Source organism: Pleurodeles waltl, chromosome 2_2 (genome assembly GCF_031143425.1).
Source record: "Pleurodeles waltl isolate 20211129_DDA chromosome 2_2, aPleWal1.hap1.20221129, whole genome shotgun sequence".
NCBI classification, from domain to species: domain Eukaryota; kingdom Metazoa; phylum Chordata; class Amphibia; order Caudata; family Salamandridae; genus Pleurodeles; species Pleurodeles waltl.
This window is the reverse complement of record NC_090439.1, coordinates 878,952,050-878,972,427: the sequence shown is the minus strand read 5'-3', so window position 1 is coordinate 878,972,427 and position 20,378 is coordinate 878,952,050. Positions and strand designations below refer to the sequence as shown.

General features: G+C 44.9%; 1 protein-coding gene across 2 annotated transcripts in view; it reads left to right on the top strand.

The window, feature by feature from the left end:
- Nucleotides 1–20,378, top strand: part of RNF19A (ring finger protein 19A, RBR E3 ubiquitin protein ligase) — a 482,643-nt gene that overhangs the window by 138,261 nt on the left and 324,004 nt on the right. Inside the window, exons 3-4 of one of the 2 annotated variants that reach the window (XM_069220555.1) lie at nucleotides 4,305–4,490; nucleotides 9,858–10,608. In XM_069220555.1, coding sequence (XP_069076656.1) covers nucleotides 10,013–10,608 — 596 coding nt within the window. In that variant the 5' untranslated portion in view covers nucleotides 4,305–4,490; nucleotides 9,858–10,012. The remainder of the gene's footprint in view (nucleotides 1–4,304; nucleotides 4,491–9,857; nucleotides 10,609–20,378) is intronic. The other variant, XM_069220556.1, reaches the window with a different exon arrangement.

Sequence of the window (20,378 nt, the reverse complement as noted above, 5' to 3'; positions counted from 1 at the left end):
AGAAATCAGCCTTTCTGTCCCAGACCACAATCTGAGCTTTCGTGTTATGCCCTGTTCTAAGTTTTGTTTTTTTGGTCCTTCTCTGGGTGGGTGGCCTTTCTGTTAAGTGAGTTCTTTGTTGTCTCTATGGTCTGCTGGAGGGCACTTACCAATTACCTAAACATCTCCTAAGCAGGAAGCATGCAACACCTATTGTTGCTTTTGGGAGAAACATTGTATACCATGATCAGGCAAACCCACCATTTTCACTATTGAGTTGGTAATAATAAATGGTCAGTTTCACCAAGAGACCCTTTTGAAGCTTTATGTTCATGCTACAGATGGATTTGTTTCATGAGTGGTTCTGTGTTACGTGTAGGGGATACCTTGCCAAATACTGGCCAACCGCTCTTCTTCCATTCATTGGTAAGACCATTGAGAAAAAAACTATGTTCAACTCCAAGATCACATCAGTGCTAGTTATCTCCTGCACGACTACCATTCTTGCTTCAGATCATACTACAGCTTGGAGGCTGCCACCTTATACATTGTAGACAATGCACTCTTGGCAGCAGATAGAGATGACCCTTGCTTTCTGTTTTTGCTGGACTTCTCATTCTACCCTCCCATTGTTATACACACCCTCAATTTGTGAATGGTATTCACCGTTAATGTCCTTCACTGGTTCTCTTCCAACCTTTCCAAATGACAACAGTTTTTTCACATGGGCACCTCCAGTTCAATAAAGGACCCTTTTGTATGTACTGTCCCATAGGGTTCCATAATGACTTCTTTTACCTTCAACCTTTACATGGAGTCGCTTGGTTCTCTACTCACAGGTAACAGCATCAAGATTTACCAGCATGCCTATGATACACAACTCTACTTGAAAGTCTCCTCTGCTTCAGGCTTCTAACGTCTCAAACAATGCTTGCACATCTCCCAGACCTGGATATCATGCACCCACCTGGATGTCCAGCATCTATCTGAAACTCAGCCCAGTCAATAGAGAATTCCTATTATTTGCAAAGACCAACAAACAAGATCCTGTACAAACCTGGCCCTGGGATATGAACCTCGACATTTTCGAACCCCAGCTCTCACTGAATGCCAAATGACTTGGGTTCACCAAGTCTAACTCTGTTCTAAGATGCTACCACCAAATGATCTGGACAAGCAAACACACCTCTCTGGTGGACTGCATTGATTCCAGAACCAACAAAGGTAATGAAATCTTTGCCATTGTGAAATATTTCATCTCTGAATCGGCCACCTCCAACTCGATCATCTGTCTGAAACTGAACACAGACAAAACCGAAATCATGATCTTCAAGAAGCGCACACAACTGTGGGACTCCACCAGCTAGCCAACAAAGCTTGGACTGTCACCCATCCCTACCACCCACACCATCACCCTCAACAGCAAACTTGAATTGCTGCCCAAATCAATGCCACTACTTCCTCATGCTTCCCTATCCTGAGGAAGCCGAGGGAGAATTTCAAATGGCTTCTAATCAGCACTCGGAAAACTGTCATGCACGCCCTGGCCACATGCAAGCTGGACTGTGGGGACATCCTCTCTGCTGGAATCAACAAAACAACTCACCAGAAAGGCTGCAGACCGTTCAGAACTTGGCATCTAGAATCTCTTTCAAACTCTCACACTGCACTTGTATCACACCACACCTGAAGGAGCTCTTCTGTCTCCCCATTCACATACAAGAACAATTCAGACTCCTCACCCACACTTTCAAAGCACAAAAGAACACTGGCCCAGCATAAGTTAACAATCGCATCTGCTTTTTCAAACCTTTCTAGACACCGCTGCTCGTCCTAACTCCTACTTGCACAAATCCCACGCAGATGGAAAACAAAGTCTGTCAGTGAAGCCCTGTCCATCGCTCCTAAAACATGGAAGGACCAGCAGCTACACATAAGTCTTCTCCCCTTTTCTTGAATTCCGCAAGAAGCTGAGGACATGGCCATGTAGTCCTTGTAGGCCCTAGGTGTTCCTAGACTCACCTGCTCAAAGCCAGGATAACTTCCCGGGTGATAGTGCACTGTACAAATCTGCATAACGTACATAACCATAGACTCCAACACTCTGTCAAAGAATACATTGCCAAAGAAACAAAGGTGGCCTGGTACAAACTCTCACTCTAAAGAAAGTCAAACCATTTCTTCCAGGAAACGTCTTCAGAACTTCTGTTCAGGCCCTTGAACTCTGGATCAGGATGATGGTAATGCTGTACATTCTGGGCCCCCAGACTCCACAATAGTACCCCCTAGGGGGCATCCAACACTCTGGAGCACGTATCATCCAGGGCCTGAAAAATAATTTCATATCACCCTAATTTTGATGGAACTCAGTTGGCTCCCTTTGCGAGCCCGTCTAGTCTTCAAAATCAGCTGCATCATTTACAAAGACCTAACATCTAGCAGCCCCACCGGTCTTGCAGAGAAGCCCACCATCTCTGGTAGTTCTCATCACATCTTTCCGCATCCTCAACACACATTATAACTCTTAGCCAACTTTGCTGAAGAACTCCTTCTATTTCTCTTTTGCTCGCCTCTCACCCTTAGCAAAAAGACTAAAATGCAAAAACTAGTACTTAAAATGATTCTGACAAACGTTGCCATTCCCAGGGGAGGCAGCTCCTCTATCACTTTCTGAAGCCTGTCTGTGAAGAGCTATTTCTGCCAGCAAAGTTTGTTGGCTAACAAAATAAATCTAGTCCCAACAGGAGTAGCCAAACATTTCTGTCAGAAAGTGCCCTTCCTTGGGCCAGACCTCTCTGATTACAAGCATTGACCTACAAAGGCAGAACTAGATCTTTCCACTGATTTTCCTTATTGATTTGTTTGGGCATTTAGATGACCTTATCATGCAGTTTTTCTACTTTCTCGACCTGCTAATTAAATTGTATACCTACTAAGAGGAGAATAAGAAAAAAACAGGATAGATACAGAACGTATGGTCTTTTAGTAGTGTCTACATTATTGTTCCACACTACATGCTCAGTTTTAAAGGGCATCCATGTTCCATTGAAAATACTGGCAGCTGTCCCATTTAAACTACTGGTAGCTTCCTGAGTACTTTTTTCCCTTCCGAATGGAAGACAGCAAATAATTTAATAAGTGGGATGTTAAACCTACCAAATGTTGAACAAGCATGATTAAGAAATGTTTGGGAAAAACAAGCTAATGTTCAGAGATTCTGCTGTGATGATGCTGGAGGCCTCCGAGCCAAAAGGTATTGAAAATGACAATGTTTTTAAAGGACTAACTCACCTTTTATTGATCTAGCCATGTGGTGGTGGATATGTGTAAAACCTAGTCACTTCGGGATGATCTCTTGCTAGAGAATTGTTTACACTTCTAAGGTGCTCATGTATCAGTAAGTTAGAGAACATTCTGGGATGTCTCCAATGCATAATTCCCTTATTAATGGATTTATAGCATGCTGCTGACCGAGGCATGTACCAGCTTTTAGAGCAACTCATTTCTCTAAAACACAATTTTTTTTTAATTTTATTAATTCAATGGCAACCTGCAGAATTTTCAGGCTTTCCATCCACGCTGTGGTAAACCTCAAGTTCCATGTAGGCACAAATGTTCCCACACTTTGTTTGCAATTAAATAAGTATGTTTTATTTCTAGATGAATACACTGTACTTTCAAATCTCTATTAAGCATTTTGTTTCTCAGCGCACATGATATTTAGTTTGAAAATTGTTCATTTTAAGCCCGATGTGCACCATTATCAGCAACCATGTATGATTATCCGAAGACGTAAACTACTCAGTAAAGGTTTGTATATTTTTGTATTGCAACTTCAGAGTCCTAGATCTTTGCTGAACACTACTGCTTATGTTGTACCTATGCGGTTATCCATGCATATTGTTCATGTGTCCCTTTATCTGGCATTTGTATAAAGGGAAACTGCCACTAATTTGGTGTCAGGGGGATCTGTCTGGAGTGGTTACAGGCAAGCTTGTATGATTGGTTGGAGAGGAATGTGATTTTTAGGGTGACATGTGGGAAGAGTTTGATAAGGTGCGTGAGATACTAGGTTGTGGTCAGGAGATATGCGGAAAGCGTTTGGTATAGTGTGTGAGGTCCTAAGGCAGTCTGGCTGTTTTGTGGAAAACTTGACACTGCTATTATGCGTGAAGTGGTTAGTAGAAGTAATATGAAAAGAAGTAGCCCGTGCACTATGCAGCATTTATTTTATGTGCCTGATTGCAGGTCAGTAGATTGGTTGGCGTGCTATAACAGTCTCATTTAGGTAGAGTAAATTAACACAGCCCTATATCTGTCAATAGGGTCAACTCAGAACTGCTGACAACCACAGCCTAGGGGAATGTAGACACCACCATGAAGGATATGTGGATGCCATCCAGAAGCAAAGAAGGTACAGCTCAAGTAAATCCACACAGTAAATGGTAGAAGAAGGCCGTCCATAAATACTGAAGGAGCAGCCAAATATATCCGAAGACACCTCCGTAAAGGTATCTATATAACTATTGAAACACTTGGTGAAGCTAAAACACAAGGACACATGAGCCATCCAGAAGTTAATTGTGGGCATTTAAGACCTTCAGGAGCAGTACAGAAATAATATTCTTCAAGTCCTTCATCCCTCAGACAATTCTTCTACACTTTTTGCCTACATTAGTTTTGTCTTTCTAAATCCGTATAATATTGTGAGATTTCATGCACTCTCAGTTCAGTAATTGATGTGGGTTCTAAGAAAAAGAGCCTTGGACCAGGAGGACTGGAGTCGCCATAAATGTAAGGTGTTTGGAGAGCAACTTTCCTGACATCTGCTTTTGACATGGGAACCTCAAAACCTTCCATTCTTTACCAAAGTCACAAATTGTGTTGCTGGTATTTACAGTTTTCTTCTGTTGTACTGTCTTTTTTTCTTGTTGTCTTAACTTGTGTGGTCTAATTTGATGTATCCTGTTTTCTGGGTATATCTACCTCCCCTGCTCTTGTGTACCTCCTCTTTGTTACTGTGAAGTGTGCTTGTTATGTCAGCATAATTTGTTTTTGCGTAATTACATGAAAATCCATAAAAAGTGTACAAAATTACACAAAACTTGCATTTAGCACTATATTTCAGCATGAAATGTGTGCTTGTGTCAATATAAGATGCAATGGTTCTTTTTCTGCTTAAAAAAAAAAAAAGTGCCTTAGTCAACAGCTGCTAGTGTTTTGATCCTCTGCGTTGTTTCAGTACTAAAGGTTTCTCACCTGTCAAAATGGTGTAATTTGGGGAAATTTGACATAACCAGCACAATGTGAAATGCACAAAATTACCATGATTATTCCGGTGTAACGTTAATTTCGCCAGCTCCTAGTAAAAGCTTACAACTTTCCATGATCTTTTTGAGGGTTTAACTGATGTCAGGTAGGGCTAACAAAAAAAAATACACTTCCAGTAACTGGGAACTAAGGAATCGGACTTGGGGGTCAAGTTTGAGCAAGCATGTTTAGAGTACTTTTCTGAATCTCAATAGATGTAACTGAATGTGGAAAAGAGTTTATACAAGTCCGCCCTTGCTTAGGTCCTCCGGATTTCAACAGCAGTACCTCGAATCTGATCTTTCACTAAACAAACCTTGAGCATGTTAGTTTGTTGTCCTGATTAAATGACCAAAAGAATGTTTATAAGCTACCACTACATGAAAGCCAAGTGCCCAAGAGCATCAGTCACTGACTCTGGCACTCGTTGAGTGTACGCTTTACAATTCCAGTCAAAGAAAAGTGGCATGACTTTGGCACACAGAGTGTGCAATTTAGACAGTAAGGCTGGCAATTTTTGGCTTGGCTCTCAAAAAGAGCCTAAAACTGAATGAAGCAGGTACAAGATAACCTATGGAATAAAGCCGTCAAGCAGAGGAGATGGCTCTGCTTGCTATGTTATAACACTAATTATGATCAAAACTGACATTCATGACAGAAAAGCTAGAACAATTCTTGCAGGACGTACCCACCATATGTCTTTCTAAAAGTGTAAACCTTCTGCCTTTAGTGTTTCACGGTCAAACTAGTGTCTGAGGTGCGAGAGCACAATTCACTGATTACTCTTATTTCACAATTTTATCAATGGTGCACGAGTTAAACAGGGATCAGCCACTACCATTGGCTATATAGAAATAACCAAAGATGACTCCTAAATTAATTTAGAGAGAAATTCCACACTCAAGAGGTAATAAACAACTCTGTCCTAAAGCTTAGTTAAATAACACATGTAACGTGTAGATCTCAGTCTCTCTGAGTTGAACAAATTGCACAAAGAGCCAATCTTCACAACACATTGCTTGCAGACTGAACAACACGTTTTAGTTTTGTTGTAGACTTCATCAGTTTATCCTCCTCTGATTATTCTCCTCCATGTCAGAGGAGAACAAATTGATAAAGGAATTGAATACAAATATTTACTGACTTGAAACCGCACCACATCTGAGCACCTCCAACTGGGGACGGTACGTTGCAAGGCCGTCCATTGTCACCACTACTCTTTGCCATAGTCTAGCCTGCTGGCTCCGTTAGGATGGCTTAATTGTAGGACTGGAATGGGATCAGAGCTGGGAAAATGTGGTCTCGCTGTATGCAGATCATAATCTTCTTTAAATGGTAGATCCACAACATTCGGTTACCAGAGTACTTAAGGTGGTTCAGATTTATACAGGAAGTACCCAATGCTTTTTATTAACTGGTCCAAATTGATTTTATTCCCTTTAACAAACTGGATCCCACTGGCAGGCACTGAATGCCTTTTGCAAATGTCCAGTAAGGGCTTTTGATATCTAGTCTTTCTGGTGACCAGAAACAGTGAGAGATTTATAAAAGTGAACTTGATACTTTTGGAAAACCTCAAAGCAGATGAAGAGCATTGTTGGAGATTCCCTTCTTAATGATTTGCAAGGCTGTCCTCAATAAAAAGATAGTATTATCTAAATTCCGGTACTTGCTCCAAAATACTCAATATAGAATTTCAGAGGACTATTGTAAGAAAATAGAAGTAATAATGTGTGCACTGTTATTAGGGTGGCAGGAACAGCTAGAATAGTTTTGAATACCCTTTGCAGGGGAATCTTTAAAAGAAGAACTGCCCTCTTGGACATCAAAATAATATCTCAGCATCGCAACTGATCGCTATCAATGAATGGGCATTCTGCATGCAACAGAGCCCATCAATAATGACAGATAGGCAAGGAAGGAGAAAGGACAGTTAGGGACACTATAAGGAGTGCAAATACTTGCTCCATGGCTGAATCAAACAATTGCGATTAAAATGTGGAAAATGGTAAACCACCAGATGAGCTGTGAATGCAAACCTATACTAGAAACTGCCCTATGGGTATCAATGAGTCTAAACCAGCTACAGAATCTGTAGGGATTCCAGAAATGGAACACAATTATTATCTAACAACTGGGCTACATTTTAAACTCGGAGTGACTCAAAACATTTGAGACCCTAAAGGAAGAAAATCAACTGGCTGTGCTACCTGTGCATCCAAATTTCTAATGTGTTACGGAATTATAATATGAATCCCCACTGGAACAAAAAGTGCTTTCTGGCCCGCTCCATACATATGCAATATCTCTGGGGGATAGCACACAAATAATTTGCAAAAAGCTCTCAGGAGGCTCACAAGTGGGTGGGAAAAAGACGTGGGATCACTAGATGGTAGTGATTGGGATAAGGCATGTAAATACCCATGGGAGGTGTCCATAAGATTTAGATTTAGACTAGTTAAACTCAAAATGAACTGTACATACTACACCTGGGTGCAACTGGTCAAATTTGGTAGAAGACAAGGAAATATATGTCTTCTGGAATGCAACTATTTAGGACCTGCCCTGTACTGCAAAACCTGGGATGGATTCAAAGAGCAACTCCAGAGAACCGTTGGAATAGTTTGAAATGCCCTTAGAGATAAGGATGTTGGGTATATGAAAAGACAATATCATTCCATGATGGTAGCTAGAAAAAGCATTGCTCAACAATGGTGTGGGAAAGTACCCAATGAAAGAAACATGGATCCAGAATATGAACGGCGCATGATTGCAGAAAAGGTGGTGTACTTGGGTCGGACTGCCTTGAATATATGTGGATGGCCATGTAAAGAAAGCAAAGTGATTATCATAAGAGTATACACTTAGGATGTAAAGTGAAGGGGATTGACTGATACAGACATCAACGTGGTCCAGGTACTGTATGGAAGAACACAAGATGGGCTAGTAGGTGTACTTTCAAGGCCCCAGATTAGGGGAGCGGGGTTCAGGAGGGGGATATGGAAGAAATAACCTCAAAGAAGGCACCAATACATCACTAAATTCTTCATTGGGCTCATTGGGTTTTTGACTAGAATGTTAAATGAAATCTTGGGTCCTAAGTTTTAAAAGCATGTCTCAAGTTGATATTTTTTCTCCTTTCACTTCATTGGGTGGTGCATGTGCGACTGTCTTAGCTTACATAAAAGGAGCGGCCTGAAGAGGGAAAAAAAAAACGAATGACATGATTACATGTTGTCAGTAGCGTTTTTGATGATGAGATCTTCTTGATTCAGTCATTGTTTGATCAAAACCTTCATTGTGGGAGGTTGTGCATTGGCTTTGTATGTGTATGTACCACTTGTTGACATGCACCCTTTGTTCAGGTAATGACTAACAGACATTTTGACCTTGAATCTACAAGAAACATAACCTCAGTAGCTCATAACTCATTTGCAAGGTGGTACAAGTTTTAACTTTGTTGGTACCATAGTCCAGTATGAGACTGGCTTTAGCAAGTAGACATACATTCTTCAAATAGATGGGTGACATCTAGGCACACGGCCAATGTAGAATTTGGCCCCTTACTACAGTTTAGATGCCCCATCAGTTAAATTGGGAAAAAGCCAAAAAGTACCTCAACTGAAGTCTAAACGAACCAACTACTAGTCACCACGTTGACCTGAGAGTTCATAGTTAGACCAGACAAAACAAATTTCTAATGTTCGGGCCTTGGCAATTTGAGAAGCACATAGGAGCAAGGGCAGAGTCTCTTCCAGTATTTTCCGCCTTGTGCCCATGTGATCTTGGCCTCAGCATTCCTATCCCTGGGCCACGTTCGTTATTCCGCTAGCCTCACATAAGCTAATGATCCTACTATTCCACGCCAATATTTCGTATGGAGTGCTCCAGTTGTACCCACAGTTTCTTTTCAACACCGTGTCCGTTCTCTCTATCTCTGCCTGTACCTTTTAGCCCAAGAACCTTCCTGTGTCAGTTACAGTAATTGGCCTTACAAAACAGTGTCCAAGAAATCCTTAAGGGCTTATTGTTTGAGATGTAATGTGCAGGACACCGAAGGGGAGACACATCAGCGTATTATTATTCCTTGCGAAATGAGTGAGTTGATGTATGCATTAGGTTATTCTATTTTAATGGGTGTTCCAATATGAAATGCAGCCATAAATTTAAAATACTTTTAACTATTGGAGATGCAGCTAAACACTTAATCGTTCAAACATGAAAGAAAGCCTCTAAAACGAAAAAATCTCAGTGTAATTAAACATACCTTTGTGACCGATCAGGTCTGGAAATGAAAATGTAAAATTCTATTTTTCAAACTTTTTTGCCGTCAGTACCAATTATTGTTTTTGATGCGCCTGAAAGGTGAATTCTTGAGAGAGGGAAGTTATGTAAAAACTGGTAGATTATTAGACTGAACACAACAGGCACAATATCATAAAACAAATGAAGATTAGGTCTAACTCAATAGAACAACTCTCCCTCATGGTGATTTACAAGTAAGAAGACAAGATGTTTACTGTCGCATAAAATCATACTTATGTGTATAATTCTTTTTCCCCCTGCAGGAAGTCTGACTTGAATTTTGGAATGCTACTTCTACGACGAATGTGTCTTAGTGAACCAAATTTTTCAAGGCGAATGTAACATGGCTTAATTTTTTTTCAACTTCTGCTTTCGGCAAATATGGTTCAGCCCACATGTGAGCTTTGACCCAAATGTAATGAGTATACTAGACATGAGTTTGCATCGGCAGATGGGCTCGGATCGGGATCTGCAGTCATCGGCCTCCTCTGTGAGTCTGCCTTCTGTTAGAAAGGCCCCAAAGAAAAGACGAATATCATTAGGCTCACTGTTCCGCAGAAAAAAGGACTCCAAGCGCAAGTCAAAAGACCTAAATGGAGGGGTTGATGGGATTGCAAGCATTGAAAGTTTACACTCAGAAATGTGTGTTGAGAAAAACTCTATTTTTTCCACTTGTACCTCTTCTGACTTTGGTTCAGCCTCAAACAACAAGCAGAGTGGAGACTCCTTGGAATGTCCTTTATGCCTTTTACGTCACTCAAAAGACAGTTTCCCTGATATTATGACTTGTTCACATAGATCATGCCTGGACTGCTTGCGTCAGTATCTGCGAATAGAGATCTCAGAGAGTCGAGTTAATATCAGTTGCCCCGAATGCTCTGAACGTTTTAACCCCCATGATATCCGTTTGATACTGAATGACATTATCTTGATGGACAAATATGAAGAATTTATGCTGAGACGTTGGCTAGTGGCAGACCCTGATTGTAGGTGGTGTCCTGCTCCAGACTGTGGGTAAGGACGTGTCTTCATCTGTTTTTTTTTTTTTTATGTAACTCTTCTGTAAGTGCATTAAATGTCTAACTCTGTATTTTTTCCTTTTTACACTATGGAATAATTAGCAACACTTCCAGCGAACAAAATAATTTCCTGCTCATTGGTCTTAATCTTGCAGTTTTTCATATTGTTCTAATTAATATGTTCTTAAAATCTTGGTTAGGCCTATTTGTTGAAAAATCAGTACATTTCCCCTCTGCCTTTTGAAGTCTGCACTCATTTTTAGGCTGCAACCAGCTGAAGCAAGTTAGATTTTGTTTTAAGATAATCTTTGTCCTGGACATGGGACATATAAATCAACTTGCACACTTGTATGTCACTTTGTGGACAATGACATTTGCAGTTTGACTTTGAAATGGGTTGAAAATGCAGGAAATGAGCCATAGGTTCCAAATGGAAACAGGTGTTTGAAGGAGTGGGGGAACAGTGGGCTGAGGAGAGGATGTAGTCCCATCTTTGGGTGCATTAAGAAAAATGTTTGTAACCAAGAATGGTTATCTTGAATCATCATGATTGCCTGTGATTAAAAACTAAAAGCATGGCCGAGGACATAGTGCTACATTTGTTGAGACAGTGGATGCATTTGAAACCATGCAAGAAAAGCCAAACGGCCAGCACAGAGCAGTAAAAAAGGGAGATATGTGAGAATTGCATGAACACATGTGGGCAGGGACCTGTCTCATTTGGAGGGTAGGAGTAAAGTGCAGAAGTGGAAAGAAGACAATGCATTACCATAGATTTGATGAACAATTTGATTTTTACAAAATATAGCAGGATGAAACCACTGGCATGGGCCATAAAAGAAATAGAAATCATTGGTTCCCTAGAACTCCTAGTCTGTATACAGAAGACTGTCAAAGACTGCTGAAGTGTAGATGGCGGATGGTTGTTAGAAAATATCATGGGAGCAGGTTAGTTTTGGACAGGTCTACCCCAATACTATCTGCTCATAGACTTCCACTCTGATGCCAAGGTCTACACCAGTAACTTTTGTGCCAACACAGACTTCACCTGTGCCGTTAGATGATAGTTTCTTTGATGCCTATGTTGAACTATGAAATTACAAAAGTGCAACTGATGTTAGATTCACATTCAATAACCCTGCCCCAATATGAGTACCAGCAGAAGATTCAAACTATTTCTGATAGATACAACTACCTGTGGATTCCTCATCTAATGAATTCTCCCAATGTGCCAGCATTCAACGGAAATTTTCTTCCCAGCTCTGCACGTCGATGTTACAATTGCCTGTCTCCCATGCGACGCTGTCTAACGTCATCGAGGCAATAAGAGGTCCTCGCCGGCGTGCTGACGTCAGTTCCCTTTTTTCTGTGCCTTCGAAGCAAAGTTTTTTCTCCTGGCTCTTGAGGAGCTACTGTTTCTCGGATGTGATACTTTGTAGAAAAATTTATCCACCTCGGAAGTCCGGGTTCAAGCCTTGTAGGGAGTGCGGGCCGTATGTCGGTGACAGACCTGCATAATGACTGCCTGTGGTGCTTGAGCTCCGAGCACGACGTGGAGGAGGGTAGTTCGTGCCAACAGAGGAACCCAAAGGCGCTCAAGGAGCGTGAGCCCAAGCTGTTTTTGGCCAAATCAAAAAAGAAAGAGAAACATTGGCAACGGAGGTCGTCTTCAAAATCTTCAAGATCCCATAAGAGGCGGCGTTGTCATGACTCCTGGCATTGCATGATTCCCGACGTCGTTCGGAGAAAGACCGATCCCGTTCGAGATCTCCGTCTACTTGGCATCGTACGACGTGGGAGGTCAGCCCGACAGTGACACCTCAGTCACAAAGCCCAGGCTTCTCCGGCGCCGTCGGTCTTTGAAGTGGTCGATCCTCGCCAGAGCCCTTGCTTCTCGCCTGCGCAGTCAGAGGTGCCTGATCCAGCGCCGACACCGCAGGGGTATCCAGTGCCGATGCCGCAGGAGTATCCTGCATTTTCGGCTCCAGGTGCGGATCCGGCAGCATTCTTGAAGGCTATGTACAACATCTTCAGCTCCATGGCTCCTGGCGGAGCACCGGCTGGTCCCTCAGGTCCCTTGGCTTTTGGTTTGGGCGTTCCGGCTCTATACAAGCCTATGCCATTCATGCCCTTCTGTCCAGTAGAGGGTGCTGGTCTGGTGCCGGTGCCTCTGGCGTCGCCAAGGAGACCTTCAACGCCGTTAGCTTCTGCTGATCCGGTGGTGCCGTTGACTTTGCCACGACTCCAGTCGACGCCGGCAAAGAGGGCTTGCCTTTCCATGGCGTCTGTGGATCCGGTGTTGGGCGAATCCGAAGATCCGCGTCAGCTGAGGTCGTCGACGTCGGCCAATTCCTTATCGACACAGAGGATAGAGGCCAGGTTGTGCTCGAGAAGGAAGGCTCTGAGGCTATTGGAGGAGCAGGAGTATCGAAGGCAACTCCTGGAGGAAGGAGAGATCACAGAGCCCCTGGGGGACTTTCAGGGTTTGGACTCTGCAAGCGGGAGTGGGATTTGGCATCTCCTGGTGAGTTTACTGAAGAGGCTGCCTCGTTCCACTCAGTGGTGAGGAAGGCAGCGGACTTCCAAGATCTCACGCTACCAGCAGCTGAGGTGAAAACGAACATCCTCACAGAAGTGTTACATCCTGCTTCGGCTGCTGCGGAGCCACTCCTTCCTTTTAACGAGGCTCTCACAGAACCAATCCTGGAGGTTTGGAGAAAACCGGTGTCTTCGACTGCTGTTAGCAGATCAGTGGAGAGGTGATAGAGTGGCTCCTGGAGACCCAGGTTTGAGAGTCTGGTGGTTCAGGCCTCCTGCTCCTCGCGCTCAGCTCCTGGATCCTTCCCTGGGGCCCCGTCGGACAGGGAATCAAAAAGGATGAAGCAATCTACCAAGAAGACCTTTTTTTTTTGTGCAGTATGGCCCTAAAGTCTGCTAAAGCCTCGTGTGTCTTGGGCAGTGTAAGAAAATGGCTCCCTGTTGCAGTTACCCCCCACTTTTTGCCTGATACTGATGCTGACTTGACTGAGAAGTGTGCTGGGACCCTGCTAACCAGGCCCCAGCACCAGTGTTCTTTCACCTAAACTGTACCATTGTTTCCACAATTGGCACACCCCTGGCACACAGATATGTCCCTTGTAATAGGTACCAGTGGTACCTATGGCCCTGTGACCAAGGAAGGTTCCTAAGGGCTGCAGCATATGTTGTGCCACCCTAAGGGACCCCTCACCTAACAGATGCATACTGCCGTTGGTGGGGAGAAAACGACAGCGTCGACATGGCATCTCCCTCAGGATGCCATGCCCACAAAATACTTCCTGTGGCATAGGTAAGTCACCCCTCTAGCAGGCCTTACAGCCCTAAGGCAGGGTGCACTATACCCCAGGTGAGGGCATAGCTGCATTAGCAATATGCCCCTACAGTGTCTGTCTATTCTTAGACATTGCAAGTACAGTTTGGCCATATTAAGTATATGGTCTGGGAGTTTGTCAAAACGAACTCCACAGCTCCATAATGGCTACACTGAGTACTGGGAAGTTTGGTATCAAACTTCTCAGAATAATAAACCCACACTGATGCCAGTGTTGGATTTATTAGAAAATGCACACAGAGGCCATCTTAGAGATGCCCCCTGTATTTTACCCAATCCTTCAGTGCAGGACTGACTGGTCTGTGCCAGCCTGCTGCTGAGAGAAGAGTTTCTGACCCTCTGGAGTGAGGGCCTTTGTGCTCTCTGATGCCAGAAACAAAGCCTTCTCTGGGTGGAGGTGCTTCACACCCCACCCTGGAGGAACTGTAACACCTAGCAGTGAGCCTCAAAGGCTCAGGCTTTGTGTTACAATGCCCCAGGGCACTTTAGCTAGTGGAGATGCCCACCCCTCCGGCCACTGCCCCCACTTTTGGCGGCAAGTCCAGGGGAGATAATGAGAAAAACAAGGAGTCGTCATCCACCAGTCAGGACATCCCCTAAGGTACCCTGAGCTGAGGTGACCCCTGCCTTGAGAAATCCTCAATCTTGAGATTGGAGGATTCCCCCAATAGGATTAGGGATGTTCCCCCCTCCCCACAGGGAGGAGGCACAAAGAGGGTGTAGCCACCCTGAAGGACAGTAGCCATTGGCTACTGCCCTCCCAGACCTAAACACACCTTTAAGTATGTAGGGGCACCCCAGATCCCAGGAAATCCGATTCCTGCAACCTGAAGAAACAAGGACTGCTGACCTACAAGCGTGCAGAGAAGGAAGAAGACGACAACTGCTTTGTCCCCAACCCTACCGCCCTGTCTCCAACTTCGAAAACCTGCAACCAGCGACGCATCCGACAGGGACTGGCGATCTTTGAAGCCTCAGAGGACTGCCCTGGACTAAAGGACCAAGAAACTCACGTGAACAGCGGCCCTGTTGAAAACCAGCTACTTCTTTGCAACAAAGAAGCAACTTTCAAAGACTGCACGTTTACCGCCGGAAGCGTAAGACTTCACACTCTGCACCCGACACCCCCGGCTCAAGATTCAGAGAACCAACACCTCAACGAGGACTCCACGGCGACTGCGAGCCCGTGAGTAACCAGAGACGACCCCCAGGAGCCCCCACAACAACGCCTGCAGAGAGAATCCAGAGGCTCCCCCTGACCGCCTGTAACAAGGGACCCGACGTCTGGAACCAACACTGCACCCGCAGCCCCCAGGACCTGAAGGAACTGAACTTCAGCACAGGAGTGACCTCCAGGCTTCCCTCTGCCTAGCCCAGGTGGTGGCTATCCCGAGAAGCCCACCCTGTGCCTGCCTGCACCGCTAGAGTGACCACCGGGTCCCTCTATTGTTTCTTACCTGAAACCCGACGCCTGCTTTGCACACTGCACCCGGCCGCCCCTGTGCTGCTGAGGGTGTTTTGTGTGCCTACTGTGCCCCCCCTACCCCCCAGTGCTCTACAAACCCCCCCCTGGTCCACCTCTCAAGGATGCAGGTACTTACCTGCTGGCAGACTGGAACCGGAGCACCCCTGTTGTCCATAGGTGCCTATGTGTTTTGGGCACCTCTTTGACCTCGTCACCTGACCGGCCCTGAGCTGCTGGTGTGGTAACGTTGGGGTTGCCTTGAACCCCCAACGGTGGGCTGCCTATGCCCCAGAACTGAGAGTTGTAAGTGTTTTACTTACCTCCTAATCTATCCTTTACTTACCTCCCCCAGGAACTGTTGATTTTTGCACTGTGTCCACTTTGAAAATAGCTTATTGCCATTTGTACAAAGACTGTAAATGATATTGCTTTTATTCAAAGTTCCTAAAGTATCTAAGTGAAGTACCTTGCATTTAAAGTGTTTACTGCAAATCTTGAACCCGTGGTTCTTAAAATAAACTAAGAAAATATATTTTTCTAAACAAAATCCTATTGGCCTGGATTAAGTCTTTGAGTGTGTGTTCCTCATTTATTGCCTGTGTGTGTGTACAACAAATGCTTAACACTAACCTCTGATAAGCCTACTGCTCGACCACACTACCACAAAATAGAGCATTAGAAATATCTACTTTTGCCACTATCTTAACTCTGAGGGCAACCCTTGGACTCTGTGCACACTATTTCTTACTTTGAAATAGTATATACAGAGCCAACTTCCTACAGGCAGGTATATCCATGTCCTGAAGTACGCTGCCAAGGCTGTGCTGCCTGATTTGCCCCAGGACATGCGAGTCTTCTGACTGATGTGCAAGTGGCAGCAACTCAGGTCATTTAGTCGGGGCTGGATACATCAGATTCGGTGGCCAGGGCAATGGGCACGTCCATTGCAACCAGGAGACATGCTTGGTTGAGATCATCTGGATTTTCATTGGCTGTGCAAACGACCCTTTTAGACTTGCCGTTTGATGGGGACAAGCTGTTTGGTTCTAAAGCTGACTCTTCCTTAGAGCGCTTCAAGGAGAGCAGGGCTACCGCCAGTCTCTAGGCTTGCAGGCTTCTACCAACACCCTGTTCAGATCGTTTAGAAGATTCAGGGGGTTTGGACGAGGCTCTTCCTTTCGGGGTGAGACCCCAGCCAGCATCCCAACAACCTTCTACTCTTCCCTATAGGTCCTATAGAGGGGCTGGGTAGAGTTTGAACCAGAGGAGCCACCCAGCAGCACCCTGCCTCTTCCTCTTCCTCTGGGGGTTGCAACAGGGAAAACAGCCTTAGTCCTACGTCCATTGCATCCCATGCTTCTCTTATAGGGGGAAGGTTATTTAATTTTCACCACATGTGGGAGTTGATCACATCGGATTCCTGGGTCATCAATATTGTGGAGAAAGGTTATGCCCTTCCCTTCCCCCTTCCATCCCTCCCCGTCACCTCCTTTTGCAGGGAAGACCATCGCCTGTTGTTGCAACAGGAAGTTCTAGTCCTTTTGTCGAAAGGTGCAGTGGAGTTGGTTCCAGAGCAGGAAAGGAGTCCGTTTCGTTGTTTAAGATATTTCCTAATCTGCAAGAAGGATGGTCGGTTGAGGCCTATCCTGGACCTGAGGGTTTTGAACTGGTTCCTCAAGCAGGAGAAGTTCAAAATGCTCACCCTAGCGCAGCTGCTTTTGGCATTGAACGAAGAAGATTGGATGGTGTCTGTCGACTTGCAGGATGCTTACTTCGATATCCCTATTCTCAAGTCGCACAGGAAGTATCTCCAGTTTGTGGTGGGGTCGCAACACTGTCAGTTTGAGATCCTTCCTTTTGGTCTTACTTCCGCGCCTCGAGTCTTCACAAAGGTGATGGCGGTGGTTGCAACGAATCTCAGGAGGAAGGGGATAGCGGTATTCCCTTACCTGGACGATTGGTTGATCAAAGCCAAGTCTCCAGAGCTCGTGCTGCTTCACCTGCAGATGACAATCCAGTTGTTGTTCGACATGGGTTTTTGGTAAACGTGCCCAAATCTCACCTGGAGCCCTCTCAACGCCTCCTGTTCATAGGGGCAGTACTGGACACAACATTGAATCAGGCCTTTCCTCCGCCTCTGCAGATTCAGGACATTCAGGCATTGATTCCAATGTTTCAAAGTGGAGCGGTTGTTCCAGTCCTCAAGGTCCTTCGTCTGCTCGGTCTGTTTGCTTCATGCATTCTGTTGGTCAGTCATGCACGCTGGCACATGAGGGCTCTTCAGTGGTGCCTCCTCAGGCAGTGGTTTCAACACAGAGAGGATCTTGAGGAGTCGATAAAGATCTCCAGAGACACTGCAGCAGATCTACGATGGTGGGCTGTGAATGGCAACCTTTCCCAAGGAAGGCCGTTTTCACTAACTCCTCCAATGGCTCAGTGATAACGGATGCTTCCACTCTAAGGTGGGGAGCTCATCTGGGGGACCTGGAGATCAAAGGTCGTTGGTCTCCAGTGGAACAGATGTTTCATATCAATCTGTTGGAGTTGTGGGCGATATGTTTGGCTCTCAAGGCATTCCTTCCCTCCCTTTGTGGTCAGTCGGTCCAAGTTCTGACGGACAACACCACCGCAGTGTGGTACATCAACAAGCAGGAAGGAGTAGGGTCATACCTTCTCTGCAGAGAAGCTCTGGTCCTGGGCACAGGACCATCGGGTTTGCTTAGTAGCAAACCATCTTGCCGGGGTTCTAAACGTAAGTGCGGACAGTCTCAGTCGGCACTTCTCAGCCGATCGCGAGTGGCGTCTCCATCTGGACCTGATCCTTTACATCTTCAGGATGTGGGGATTTCCTCAGGTAGACCTCTTTGCCACTCGGGAGAACACACACTGTCAGTCGTTCTGCAGCCTCCAGTATCCGGTGCAAGGAGCGTTGGGGGACGCGTTTCAGATGTCCTGGTATGGCCAGTTGCTTTACGCGTTTCCCCCCCATACCTTTGATTCCTCGGGTTCTGAGGAAGATTCGCCAAGACCCGGCCTAGTCATCTTAACAGCTCTGGATTGGCCAAGAAGGGTGTGGTATTCAGGCCTTCTCCAACTCTCACTGTGCCCTCTGTCTCCCTCACAGGGCATACCTCCTCTTGCAGGGGCAGGTTCTACACCCCACCTCCAGAACCTGCACCTTCATGCCTGCAGATTGAACGGGGCAATCTGAGTTCCTTTTCTCTCCCGCCAAAAGTGGTAGACGTTATTTTATCGGCCAGGCAACACTCCACCAAATCAATCTATGCTGGCAGATGGGCAAAACTTGTAGATTGGTGTGGAGAGAACCAAATTGATCCCTCACGTGCTCATTTGTTGGACATTATATTGTTTGCGTTATCCTTGGCGCAGAGGGGTTGTGCAGTTGCGACTGTTACGGGCTATTTGTTGGCACTGTCTGCCTTTCTGTGCCTTCCTGACCAACCCTCTTTAATTCCCCTATAGTTATAAGGTTCTTAAAGGGTCTTACTAATAGGTTTCCCCCCTCTCCTTTTATTATGCTTCAATGGGATTTTGAATTTAGTTCTCACGTTCCTGATGGGTTCGCCGTTTGAACCTTTACATTCATGTCCATTAAGGTTTTTGGTGTTAAAAACTGTTTTTCTCATAGCCATCACATCAGCTAGGCGAGTGAGTGAACTTCAAGCGCTTAGCATTAAGCCCCCTTTCACTTCTTTTCATGCGGACAAGGTGGTGCTGAGGACCAGGGCGGCTTTCCTACCGAAGGTTGTTACACCCTTCCATTTAGGGCAATCTATAACACTCTCCTTCTACCGTCCTCCCCATCCAACAAAAGAGGAGGTGAGACTGCATCGGCTTGACCCGAAAAGAGCTTTAAGCTTCTACATTGAGAGAGTTCCGAGTGAAAGATCAGCTCTTCATCAGCTACGTGGGGAAGAGGAAAGGCAAGGCTGTCCACAAAAACACTATTCAGGTGGGTCATTCTTTGCATAAAAGTATGTTATTCCTTGACAAAGAAGGTTCACCCTGTTGGAATAAGAGCTCATTCCACCAGGGCTAAGTCTGCCTCTTCGGCTTTGGCTAGAGGTGTTCCTGTGGCTGATAATTGTAAGGCCGCAACTTGGGCTTCCCTACACACTTTTGCAAAGCATTATTGCTTGGACTCAGAGGTTAGCAGGGATGGCCATTTTGCACGGTCTGTGCTGTAGGATTTCTTGGTGTGACCATTCAGGCACCCGCCACAGAATACCATACTGCTTTGGGACTCTGTTCATTAGGTGAGGAATCCACAGGTAGTTGTATCCATCAGAAGTTACTTACCTTCGGTAACGCCTTTTCTGGTGGATATACTAGCTACCTGTGGATTCCTCATGGTCCCACGCGCCTCCCCATTGCCTGGTTGGTCTTACCAAGATATCCTAGGGTGTATGTATATATGTATATATATGTATGTATGTATATATATGTATGTATATGTGATTTTATATATATATATATATATATATATATATATATATATATATATATTGCTGTTTATATTTGATTAAATGTTGTTTTATATTTGATTGATGTATTCATGTCAAGTATGTATTGTCGGTAGTCACCTGTTCGCCTTGAAGGCATGTAAAAAATAGTGAAAACTGACGTCAGCACGCCGGCGAGGACCTCTTATTGCCTCTGACGTCAGACGGCGTCGCGTGGGAGTCGGGCAGTTGTGATGTCGACGTGCAGAGCTGGGAAGAAAATTTACGTTGAATGCTGGCTCATTGGGAGAATTCATTAGGTGAGGAATCAACAGGTAGCTAGTGTATCCACCAGGAAAGGCGTTACCGAAGGTAAGTAACTTGTTCTTTTGGCGCTGATTCGGACCCAGTAAAAGAAGCACCCTATGTTCTACAGGACACTGATGATGATGAAAACAGCTAAAACA